This window comes from Onychostoma macrolepis, chromosome 20, assembly GCF_012432095.1.
Source record: "Onychostoma macrolepis isolate SWU-2019 chromosome 20, ASM1243209v1, whole genome shotgun sequence".
In the NCBI taxonomy this organism is placed as follows: Eukaryota; Metazoa; Chordata; class Actinopteri; order Cypriniformes; family Cyprinidae; genus Onychostoma; species Onychostoma macrolepis.
Genome location: NC_081174.1, coordinates 21147931 through 21161485, shown reverse-complemented (window position 1 = coordinate 21161485; position 13555 = coordinate 21147931). Strand labels below are relative to the sequence as shown.

The 13555-nt window shown below is 35.7% G+C and overlaps 1 protein-coding gene across 1 annotated transcript in view; it reads left to right on the top strand.

Annotated features, from left to right (window-relative positions):
• Positions 1-13480, top strand: part of atf6 (activating transcription factor 6) — a 45508-nt gene extending 32028 nt beyond the window's left edge. Inside the window, exons 15-16 of the mRNA XM_058755806.1 lie at positions 3074-3158; positions 11763-13480. Coding sequence (XP_058611789.1) covers positions 3074-3158; positions 11763-11965 — 288 coding nt within the window. The 3' untranslated portion in view covers positions 11966-13480. The remainder of the gene's footprint in view (positions 1-3073; positions 3159-11762) is intronic.
• The last annotated feature ends 75 nt before the right edge of the window (positions 13481-13555 follow it).

Genomic DNA, 13555 nt, shown 5'->3' with positions numbered 1-13555 from the left:
GAGAACATCAATGAAGAAATTCATTTTATATTTATATATATATTAGGGCTGGGCAAGTTAACGCATTAATTAATTAACGCCGACAATTAGTTTATCGCGCGTTAACGTACTTTTTATTTTGAAAGTCCGTTGCTCACTGCGTTTGAATACACATAGATAGACTGTAATAATACAACCGAATATAACACAAACCATGGGTCACAGGAGGGGTGGGATGTTTATCAGTAGGCTACTGGCTGCTTGGGATGAGCGTCATCACGCGTCTCAACCAATGAAAGCATTTGTTGTGTGCCTAAGAGAGCTACAGCGCGAAACAGAAAATATCTGGTGCGGACAGAAAAATGGAAAAAGGTACCGAAATCTTAAATGGACATTTTTATTTTAAACCTCTTCCACACGGTGGAGTTGATAGAACTAAAGCTATTTGTAACCACTGCAAAGCTGAATTGTCTTATCATCGGAGTACTTCGAGTCTGAAGTATCACTTAAATGCAAAAAGAAATGTTAACTGCTACTAACTTTTAACTGCTGTAAAAAAGCACTTTATTTGTTTAAAGTTTTGACAAACCAAATGTTATTGCACTTTTGTTCATACAGCAGTACTTTGAAAGAATAAAATTATGCAATACACTACTTTTGATTTCATTATTGAATTTTGCGCATGCTGCGATTAATCGCAGAAAATCATGCGATTAATCGCGATTAAAATATTTAATCGTTGCCCAGCACTAATATATATGTATATGTATATATGTGTATGTGTGTGTATATATGTATGTATGTATGTATGTGTATGCGTATATATACATATGTGTATATGTATAATTTTTAATTTCAAAATATGTGTTTATTTTGTTTCCTAGGTTGCTTGAGATTTTACTTGTCCTATTTTGTTTTTCTTTTCTCCCCTTCATGTGCAGTGAGCCCTGCATCTTTCTCTGGACTGTTTTTGAAGCCTAATAGTGTTTATTTCATTGTTTCATTAAATCAAGCTCACTGATCTCCCAGAGTTTCTGCAAACTTTCAAACTGCGCTAGGGATGTTTCCATTGTCATCCTCATGTAAGCCGATCGTAATATCCTTTCCTTGCAGCTCCCTTTGAGCCTATCACATCTTAGAGTTGGTGGGAATTTCATATCTACCTAATGAGATTGGTATACCTCATCATTCTTACCCTTTCACTTTTTATGTCACTCTCTTTTTCCACCTTTCCTCTCACCAGCTCTAGAATTGCACCCACAGGTTTCAGAGATGTTCAAGGTCACCTGCTGGACACAAAGAAAGTACTTGGCCACTGCTCTTCCTGAAAGACCTCATTGTCATAATCTAGTCTAGGGAACCACAGTGATTTGGGGAAGAGGAATATAAGCCAGAATAAGGTGTAACACAAATGTTATTAACTTTGTTAAATTTAATGACGTCTTTGATGTGGCAGGCACAACTTTTTAATCAGGAACAGAACTGAACACCCAAAAGTGAAAATTTTGTCTTCATTTACTTACCACAGGGCTTCTGTAGGTCTTAAAAAGGTTTTAAGAAATCTTAATTCAACCTTCCACAAATTAAGGTCTTGAATCAGAGCAGAAGTCTTCAATTCATAGTAATGCCAAAAAAGTTGCATAAAAACTGCAAAAATTATGTTCCCCAATATTTTTTTAACTGAATTAAATTTTTACCCCATTCTTAGTCCTATCTGTTCTTGTTTTAATCAAAATTCATTTTGATCGATTCTCAAATTTGCTTCTCAAGAGATTTTTTTGTGATTAATCGCACACAAATGATGAAAAAGTCATAAAAATCATGTGATGTTGTCCTTCTGGTCTTGATGTTGTCAAATCAGCAACTCTTTACACAGTTGTACTGGAAAACAAGGCAAAAAGCTGTAGAGTAACATCACTTTTTTGCAGTGTTATCAGAAGGTAAAGTAAAAATTATTTATTTATTCATTCATTCTACTGGTCGGGAGCAGGTATTAAACATTAAGCTAAAAGTAACTTAGATCTGTTGGAAGTAACAAAGTTTACAACAAAGTAACAAAGTGTTAATACAACTCATTGTGTGCTCCCTTGACATTTACATTTATGGAATATGTTAATGTATTGTTGCCTTAAATTTGTTCCTTTTTAGTATTTTTTGTTTTCTTGGTCTCGAAAGGGTCTCAAAAATCTTTATAAAACCTGTAGAAACCTGATGAAAAAAGGCCATTTTAATGAATGGGGAGCTCAACTTTAGAATTGGAATCAAAGAATGAAAATAAGGATTTGGAATGAAATGAAGACCAATTAATTACAGAATTTTTCATTTTTGGGTAAACTCTTTGAATCCCATTGTGAATTCAACTTCCTGCACATCTTTAGTACAGTGATAACAGATGGTATTAAGCACAAACATATGTACTGAAGTCTACATGACAAAAGACGTCACAAATCCATTCCCCGTTTCCCATCCATAGCACATACATGAGTGTTATTATAATCTCCAGCTCGTGGGCTTTCCTTTCCATATGGTTTCTGTCTTCAACGGGTATGTGTCCTGACTGGAGAATGTCTCCAATTGGTACAACTGAGTTGGACTCACAGAGACAAATTTCTGACCTGATTATCGAAGTATTAAATGACAGTCTCTAGGTCTTCAAATGTCAGTTTGCTTGCACTGAAAGAAACTGGCTGCTTTATTCAGCAAATGTTAATTATATATGCATCAGAACATGAACATGAAAATGAAATGTGGGAACATGAAAAAATGTATAATGGTTTTCAAGCAAAAATATTAAACGGCACAACTGCTTTGACCATTAATATTAAGAAAGGTTCTTGAGCATCAAATCAGAATATTAGAATGATTTCACAATATTACTATTTTTTTTTTTTTTAATAAAGATAAATTACAAGCTTTTTATAGTGTCTCACTCTCACTGTCCAACACAAGTAGACTTTTTCTGCAACCAAATTGATGCTTCAGACTTCTTAAACAGTGACCAGAGCAATTTAACAATGTCCTCAGCAATGTAATAAACTCTCCTTGTGCATGTGTTTTTGTGGCTGGCTGATGGCTGTTCCTCTTTTGCTTACAGGATCACCTCCTTCTTCCCGCCACCAACCACAACAAAGGCAGCCGCCCCAAGATGACTGTGGTACTGCCAGCTATGAATTACAATGGTAAGAGAAAAGAATTCTGAATCTTATTTTCTAATGAACTGTCATCTAATGCTAATAATAATAATCATCATTCCTTAAATTTATATTAAATCTAGGCCTATATTGTTGTTTTTGGCCTTGTATTAATCTAGATCCTTTGCTGTAAGTGGCAGTATTGCATATTCTATTTATGTTTCATGAAATGAAAGACAAATCTTTACATGACTTTCATACAGAATGTATTATGCAGTGCATCTAGCCTATTATTAACACTTTTTTTTTTTTTAAATAACTGTATCACTGTATTTAGCATGTCCCGCAATAAGTACTGCTTTTTAAGTTGCCTTGTCAAGATAGCAGTAATTAAACTTGGAAAAAAAACATGTCTTTTGACTGGCAACATAGATCTCGGTTTACATTTCAACACTCATCCTACACTCAAAACCACTATAACCCAGACTTGCCCTGCTCTTAGACCATTGCAGTGTATGACTGTGAGCTAATGAGATCACAGTCAGATCCTTGTCCTTAAAACCAGAATGGTGTCTCCACTCACAGCAGGCCTGCAGCCTCTGATTACAAAACTGCTGGGTGAGAATGTTCCACTCAGAGCCTTGACAGGGGACCAGTACAAAAGAGCTCCCAGAGTTAATGACATATTAATGAGCACTGCAGGAGATTGAATTGAGTTTTACGCTGTAAAATGACTTTATAATGTGAAAATGCTACAGTAAAAACCTGTTAAATGGTTAACGGTAAGTTCCTGTAAAATTTACAGGGAAAAACCGTAAAAAAAAACTGCTCCGTGTTCCCTCCATTAGTTATTAGGGATAACAGGGGAAAAGAAACATGTAGCGCATTGTTGTTGTTCTGCCGGCACACCATAAACGGCTGCAGCTTCTCACTGACAACACAGTAACGCCGCTCGCATCATTCACAGTCGGCTGAATCAGAGAACAGAGCAGAATTTCGGCGCGGGATTGCGGCTATTACCGGTCATAATCATTCTACAGATTCCCGCAGGTTCCGAAGGAATGTATCACATTTGCACCTGCTTTTGAGTCTTGAGAACTCACTTGCGCGCTCTCGTTTTCTGTGCACAGATCGCGATAAGGAGAGTGACAGCTTTTAATAATTATTAAGGGAGTTTGCAAATGTGATATTGATTTAATACAACAGATCAATAAACAAGTACTGCATGATTTTGCTCTATATCATCAATGAAAATAGTTCTAAATAAAGTAACAGCTGAGCCGCTGCGCATCTCTAAAAGCAAACACAGCGGTGTTTCATTCATGAATGAGAGTGCGTTTTTGAATGAATCTAGTGAGTCAGTGATTCATGATTAACCATTCATAAAGACAGTCACTTCCTTCATTCCTGAATGAATCATCCGTTCGAACGAATCAATTGAATGAATGAATGGTTTCGGTTTCACTTTTAGCTTATCATTTCAGTTATTTAAATCATTTAATATTATTGTATTCAAAATGTTATATTTAAAACATTAATCTCCACATGAATCTACAAATTTAATTGCACTCATACCACCTCTGAGCCTCATTAAACGTCTGAAAATGTACCTACAAACCACTTTTGTGTTCTTATGTGCCACCTACAAATTAATTTTTAATTAATACTAATTTCATATGATTTGTAACTTATGTCTTATTCTACTTCTTATTATATTGTTTTAAATACAAATTTTAGAAAGCTTATAAATATACATTTTTGAATTTGACACAGATGAAAATGATGCCATTGTAAAGGTAAAAAGAAAATACCCCTGTAAGTCACTTTAAGGAGTAAAGCGTCACCTCGTATCAGGAAGGCTAATTTTTGATCAGAATTTTTGATTATTGATCAGAAGGTGCTCCTAAATTTTTTAAATTAGGAGGACACAAGAGCTCCTAAAAAGAAAAGTAAGCATAGAGCCAAGTGTAACATATGAGGTCTTAAAGAGACAGCAGCCTAAATAAACCTGCTGCTGTCTTTCATTATACAGTGAAAACTATCCAGTGTTATTTTAGTTAAATAGTTTATAGTTAGACCTAACTGAAAAATATTAAGTACTGATAATTTAATTTGTATCTTGTTGTTTTTTTGTTTGTACTATTTATTGTAATTTATGTATTTGTTCTTATTTTATTATTTACTTGTCTTATTTAGTTAAAATAAATTTGATTCTGCGTGCAGGTGATTGTTGGGTGGGGAGGGGATGTGGTCCATGGAAAATAGTCCTGCCACCACAACTGGAATAAATCCTAGAGGAAAACACTGCATACGTTTAATGAAATTAGAAAAATGCATTTACAAAGGTAAAAAGAAAATGCCCCTGTAAATCACTTTGAGTCAAATGTCACCTCGTATTAAAGGTCCCATGACATGCTGCTTTTTGGATGCTTTTATATAGGCCTAAGTGGTCCCTAGTACTGTATCTGAAGTCTGTTTCCCGAAATTCAGCCTTGGTGCAGAATTTCAGCCACTATGAGCCAGCCCCACAATGAGCTTTCCTTAGGACGTGCCATTTCTGTGTCTGTAGCTTTAAGGACGAGAGAGGCGGGGCAAGGTGGAGGGTGGGTGTGTGGCCTTAACCAGCTTGCGCTACCATGCGCTAATGTTGACAGTGGATGTATCGCAATGGCTCATAGACACGCAGTCATTCAAGCTTTTCAGTTTGACCCAGAATCTGATCCGGATGGAGAAGCACCGGATGAAGAAGTTGCAACTCAGCGGCTACAGCAGGACGTCTCCGAATGGTTAGTTTAAAATATTGTGTCTGGATACGGTACTTTAGTTGGTTTGTTTATGTATGCTGTTACAGTTATTATCATGTAGCTAATGCTAGCCATAGGCTTGGATGAAGGAACTAAAAAAATACTTCGGTGTTCATTTGTACATCCAAACACTGAGCAACTGCCATGCTTCGCTCGTTTGCAAGCCATGATGTCCCTCGAGGAAAAAAAAATATTGTGCTCGCCTCGCAAGGTAGTATCTCATTTTCTCATGGGTGGGCAAAGCAGAGAAAGGGGAGGTAACCTTTCCCCGTATGACAACATAAAGGGAAGATTCCAGATTGGGTCATCTGAGCTTTCATTTTCTCAAAGCGAAGCAGGATACACAGGGCTCGGTTTACACCTATCACCATTTCTAGCCACTGGGGGACCATAGGCAGGCTAGGGGAACTCATATTAATGTTAAAAAACCTCATAAAGTGAAATTTTCATGCCATGGGACCTTTAAGAAGGCTAATTTTTGATGAGAGACTCTTAAACTGGGTGTGTGACAGGTATGGCTATGGAATGGGGTTTGGCCGAAGAAACATTTTCAGTCAAAAGTTTTTTTTTGTTTGTTTGTTTTTAACCCCTGATATCAGTTAATGAAATTATGATATTTAACTGTAAATTTAAATTAAAACCATAAAACCTATAATGTTGTTTACGGTAGAATTCCGGCAACCACAGCTGCTGTGTTTTTACCGTAAATTTTACGGAATCTTTTTTTACAGTGTAGCATCTGATTGATTTATGTAGTTTGTGCGTCAAGTTATTCATTATGTCATAATATCTTTAATTCATTGGTATTTATATAATATTCAATTATATAATGTATATTTGTTTATATATGAGCAATGTCATACGATTGGTCGTGCGATATGGCTGCATAGAAATGATCTTTATTAACAAACTGCATATTTGAACTGTAAACAAGTACATTCTTGCCTAAAAACTCTTAAAACTGCATTCCTTGATACAAAAACAGTATTAATAATAAAATTATAGTGGATTTGGGCATCCGCCATGACGTGTGTAATTTGGTTAAGACAAAGGATTCTCGTATGCTCTTATAAAAGTCAAAGAGAAAACTGTTGAAAACTGTTGAAATTTGATGGGTGTTTAATCATTTCTGTGAACGTTCCATTCTTTCTATTATTAAATTTCTTTCTTTTAATTTCTTGGATGTGGTCAAAGTATCAGATTAGATTACCCCATACTGAACTCAGGAAGGGAAATGTGATATACTGACCTTGCAGTGTGAACAGGCTTTTAGGAAAGATTTTTTTTGAAAGAGAATATTGAGAGAAGTATAATTAATATAGTCATTCCAACTATGATTTTGGTAGTGTCAAATGCCCCTAACTTTTAGTAGTTAGGTCAGTTGCTTATTTGAGTCTCTGTTCTAGTGTATGCAGGGCTCTAGACTCATTTTTCCCACTGGTCGCTCTTTTGTGACTAACTTTTTTTTTTTTTTTTTGCTTCAACATTTGATTAATCAATGCATACTGATGAACTTTTATCATAGTTTATAGTTATATAGCAACGAAAGTGTGATTTTAAATTCTGTGAACAGGAATTCCTCTTTTCGTGCACTTTCACTTTCAAAAATTCGTGATCTTGGTGTCACGTTTTACAAGAAAAGATAATTGTCTGTTTTGTTTATCTATACACCTTTCACTTTTTAAGACTAAAACAAAAGATGGATTCATTGTTATTCTTAATTAAAAAGCACAACAACAATAAAACAGTAGGCTACAATGACAAACAAATAAAAATGACCAAAAAAAAAAAAGACATAACCTTTATTAACAAAAACGAATAAGACGAGGCATGGCATAGGATACATCACATGCTGTATTATATAGGCTACCGACTAATAAATTACAGAATGCTTAGCAAACACTGAGGAATCAAATAAATAATAATAAAAAAAATTAAGGAAAGCCTCCATACTGTAATGTGAGGTAAAGAGCAAAGATAACAAGCCTTTCAAAACAAAAAGTAAAACTAAACTGGCTGTCGCTGACGGGACTTGGACAGCATGTTTTTTTTTTCCACAAGAATACCAACATGTTCACCTTCTCTGGTTTAAGAAGCGGTCTTTCATTTTAGTTTGAAAACCAAATCCTCCGTTGCGCTCCATCCGTGGCGCGCACCTTTGCGCTCGTGCTGACGCGGCGAGTATAAACCAGGCTCTACACCTGAAGTGCTCGTGCTGAAAGCGCCTCTCTTCACGTGATCAGTGAAATCTGACCCCTGCTACAATGTGCCACGGCTCTGCAGCGCGTGCTGTATGAAGCAGACGCTTTGGAGCAACTTAGCCCATGCACTCGCACAAGTACGACCGCATCAACTTTTTACTTGCACATTTTCAAAAATTGGTCGACCATTTTGGTTGCAGTCTAGAGCCCTGGTATGCAATCATGAGACTAATCGCAGACACAAGGTCAGATTGCAAACCTGTTTTAATCTTTCCGACCAGTCACCAGGTGTGCGAACTGTTCCAGTTATAGAGCCACAGCCGAGGTAACTGAGAAAGAGAAGTATTGGGAAGCAGGGGTAAAAAAAAAAAAAATTCTCTCCAAAAATGAGGGCATGTGCTCCATGTTGTTTAATGACTAGAATAAACATTCCAGTTGCTATGTGCGTGAGCTTGTGTGAGAATGCAATGTCTGGGAAGAGCTTGATCTTGTAATTGACGCACATAGTCTGCGATTAGTTGTGCAGTTTGCACACCACCTCGACGGAAAACAAGAAACCTGACATATTTTAAAGATCATAGACTTAAATTGTTTATGTAACCGAAATCTAAGTATTCCCTATTGAAAAGGACAGCCGAGCATGGTGTACTCTGCATCAGTTTTTTCTGTCTCCATCCTGTGTTGATTTAAAAATGCATGTTCAAAGTTGGGTTTCACATGGTTTTATTAAGAGAACAACTTTTGGACAACGGGAGTATAGTTTTTGAAATTGCCCCCAGCTGATTCTGTTCCAGTCTACACGTTCAAGCTCGGGTGTTTTCCACCACATGTAATGTAGGGATGGAGGAAAAACCTTTCTGTTATTCATCAGTGTTTTCAAGGTGGTTGATTTCTATCTTGAAAACAACTTGAATAACAAAACAAAACAAAAAAATTTCTCCATCAATTTCAATTTCATGTTTGGTTTGGAAACTGTTGTTGCAGTGCCTGGCAGTGTCAGTACATATATTATCTGTTCTTTCGCGATCATCCCTGTGGGAGTTCTGAGTCAGCATTATAATCATTTGTGAATGTTGGAGATGATGATGATGATGATCATATTCCCTTTTCTTTGTTTGTTTGTGCACTGCGCACATTTCGAAGTCATATATGAACATTTTTGCTCTTCGGCCACAGGCATTGCTTTATAGGCAAAAAGCCTAGTGAAAAAGCTGAATTAAGGAAAGAAAAGTTCAGCCAAAATGTTACAATTTTGTCATTGTCTCATAGTTCATAGTGACAACTTGTGCATTTTATTCCAAGTCTTTTGAAGTCATTCTATAGCTGTTTTTTGTTTTAGTTTTTTTTTGCTGAAATGTCTGAAAAGATATTTATTTACTCAATCTTTCTCTCCAGTGAGCCGTTAACTCAAGAACCACTGATCAATGAGTCTTGATAACCAAATCCGTGAACGATTCTTTGTTTTAAGATGGTTCTTTTCATTAATGACCTGGTTCATCTGGTTCATGAATTGGACAGAATCATTCCCATCAAATATTTGGTTAAATTTTTTGTTTTTGGGCAAACTATTCTTAAACTGTCAGTTATGGGGAAAAGTGAGTTTGGCTGGAATCTCAAAGCTTCGCAACCACAACCTCATCAGGAATTTACCCTTGAGTCCACATGTTGCCTTAATCAGTATTTTAAATGGTGTTTGGAAAGTCAGGCACAGTACCAAGACATATCCAAAGGGAATTCACCTAACGAAAAGCCGCCTGTGAGAATGGAAAATGACATTTCTGACATATTGGAAACTTAGTGTATATATAGGATGGAAAAGATTGTATTTTAATTTGTGATGGCATGTACAGCTCAACAGTTCAGTGTCATTTTAGTGCTTGCAGTGAAATACAGTGAGATGACTGAGATGATTGCTGAAACCCATCATCTCTGATGATTTCTGCAGCACTGCTGGGGCTTTTTTTTTAAGCACCTGTGAAAATACAGATTTTGTGAGATATTGAAACTTTATCCCATAACATTGACTGTTCAGTGGTGCATTAGAGATAGATGGGGAAGATTTTGGTTTCAGGAACACGTCAGAAAGACTCTGACAGTTAGGTTTACTGTAAATCACCGGTTTTGAGATCATCATTGTGAGTGTGCGGCTGAAGCGCTCGTCAGGAACGATTGAGTGTAGGATGCGTAAATGTATTCACCAGTAAGGACTGGAAAAGTGCTTTAGATTGACCTACCGTGATGCTCTCAAGCCTATAAAGTTTTTATCAGTGCTGGAGCGAATCGCACAAGTCCGCTGTAAAAGTTATTTTCCTGCCGCCCATATGCTGTGCATGTATGTGAAGTATAGAAAGCTGTCCTTATAGAAAATAGACCATAGAACATCTGTAGTGAGTGTAAACCATCATGCTTTTAATGGTTCCTTATAAAATACTCTTTGCTTGTGTTTGACGAGCGCTTTTATGAGTCTGTCAAAACATGGGAAATGAAGTCACGGCCTGACCTTCACTTCCAGAGATAAAGGATGATGGGGCATCCCACTGTGTCAGTAAAACCAAAGCTAGATCTGTATTGCTCACGTATTTTAGAACACAAGCTGGTACTCATGTACTAGTGGATTTTGGTGAGTAAATGTGTTATTGCCTAACAACACTTGTATGATACAGCAATGTTTTTTAAATTTTCCTTTTAATAGATTTTTTTAAATATTAAATTGCATTATCTTGTTCCTTTTTTTTAATCCAAATATTGTCATTTTTATCTATTTGAGGTTTCTGAATTATACAGAAAATTTTGTTGCTTTTAAAAGTTTTATGATCCCCACATTCATGGAAAATCTGGATATAGCCAAAAATAATAATAATAAAAATTATTATATTAAATAATAAATATATATATATATATATATATATATATATATATATATAGTGATCTCCAGGCCTGGAAAAAAAAAAAAATAAAACATATATATAATTATTATTTTTCACATTATTATGTTCACAAAGGTTGTATTTATTTAATCAAAAATGCACTTAAATTGTATTAATATTTAAAATAACTGTCTTTTAATATATTTTAAAATGTGATTTATTCCTGCTATGGAAAAGATGAATTTTCAGCAGCCTTTAGTAATATTTCTTATAATTATCAATGTTGAAAACAGTTGCTGCTTAATATATTCACAGGAACTGTGATAATTTTTTTCTTGATTCTTTGATGAATAGAAAGTTCAAAAGGACAGGATTTATTTGAAATAGAAATCTTTCAAAATTGCTTAACATTATACATTTCTTTACAGCCAAGTTTGATCAGTTTAATGCAATCTTGCTGAATAAAAGTATTAAACTAAAAAACTTGGTGACCTCCAACTTTTGAACGGTAGTGTACCTTTCCTTAACCCCAATTTCTTTCACGTGGGAGTCATCATCTGTTTTGTTTACTGCTATGTGCAGATAAAGGCCAGTGTGTGTGTCTGACCTCGGTAAATCCTTTGTGTGAAAGAAGCCCCTAAAATGCCTCCTAACCTCCACAGACCACCCGGCATATCACCTGCATTTCTTTAACAATTACTTTCACAGAGCTGAGCACCGAGTGCTGTTATATGATTCTATTTTCTGTGCTAATAAAATGACTTTTCTGTCTCACCGCAGAGAGCATCATTAAAGACAAAGAGTTTGAGGTGATGATGCAGATCGACTGTGAAGTCATGGACACCAGGATACTCCACATCAAGTCTTCTACTATTCCACCCATCTTGCGGGCCAATCAGACAGACGCAGACTCTTTCTATCATGCGGCCCCCAACAACAACCAGCCTGCGGCCCCCGTCGGTGTACTCATGGGTTCTTCTTAGTCTCAGCTATCTATCTTATCAATCTTGTTTTGTTGTGAATTACATACCCATTTTTTCCCCATCATCTATTTTGTTACATAAGCATTTTGTGTTCATTTTTGTGACTCTTCTTATTCGAGTGGCCAACCAGGATCTTGGTAATCAACTAACAAATCACCAAGATAATTCAACAATAGTCGAGAATTCCACTTGAAGGCACCTCTTCCAAATGCATCAAGTAAGCCATTCAATACTGATGAGCCATTCGATACATATTACAGTCTTTATAACTGGCATTTACATTTATGTACACTTTTTTTATGCAAAGTGACTTAGAGCACAAGTTTGTTTGTGCTCTACCAGCTGAACTACAGGAGCATTCGTTATCCAAATCTCACAAACCAAAGTGCAATCTGGCTCGATTATTGAACACTTTTCTGCTGTATGTTGTAGCCGTCAGGGAGTTGTTTTTGTTTTGTTGTTTTCACTGTGCTTGTTTTGTTTATTAAATGAATTCAAATGAATATTTATGAAGGTTTAACATTTGTACCAAGCTTGTTTGGTACACATTTAATAGTCATATTCAGCGACACATTCTTCAATACCACTATCCTCAAACAAACTGCATTGCCAGTGAGTTTTGTTTTTCTGTTTTTGTTTCCCTTTTTGTTTGTGTGTGACATTGCTATTGAGCAGGAAAGTAGGAACACTTGAGTCAGTGTAATTGACTTTCCATTTGATGGATCTGATTCAGGATGGTGCTGTAAATATATATATCCAAAAATATATATTTTAAAGTATTTAGATAATACTTCTGCTTTATACTTGGTCTTTGAAGGGTAATCATTTTAGACTAATTCTAATTGGAATAGCAGTTTGGGGTTGGGGGTCTTATGCAACATCTGTCAGTTCATTTTAATGTATTTCATGCCTTCATGTTTTTCTTAGTGGCTTAATTGCACTTTAAATGAGGTGTGCTTGACACAAATACAGTTGTTAACATAATATTGGCTGTTAATTTGAAGTTGTAGAAGAGACACAGATTGTTAATGTTAATTTGTACCTCATCTGTCCTTGTTCACTGTGTGTCTGTCTCTATTATTCTGGCCTATTTAGACGTGCACTTGTTTCTTGTCCTGTTTAGGATGCCGTAGTCCGTTATCATTCGAAAGCAATGTGATTTATTAGCTTATTCTTTCCTATCAGTCATCACTTTCACTGAATAAAAAAATACAATTTTAATTTCACAGTTTATAAACTCAACTCAGGTGGAGCTTCGTTCTCAAAATGTGGATGATATATTACTAAATACTAAATATTATATTAGTATTTAGTGAGGAAATTTCACATTTTGTCCTTAGCATTGTAGTAAAAATGTTTCATTTATTTTTTAACAAATCCCTTTTTCCTCTCTGGCAGCATTTTTCTTTTTAATATATTTAATTTCTGCATTTTTGGAAAGATTTATTGTTTGTTCACAGTAATGGCGATGAAAGCTATTTTGTAACAATGCAAAGAAATAAACACTGGACTCCAGGTTGTGGGTGATTTGTGTGCATCTTTTGTTTTTAGGAAGCAGACGGAGTCTTATGTCAGTCTGAATTTGCTCTC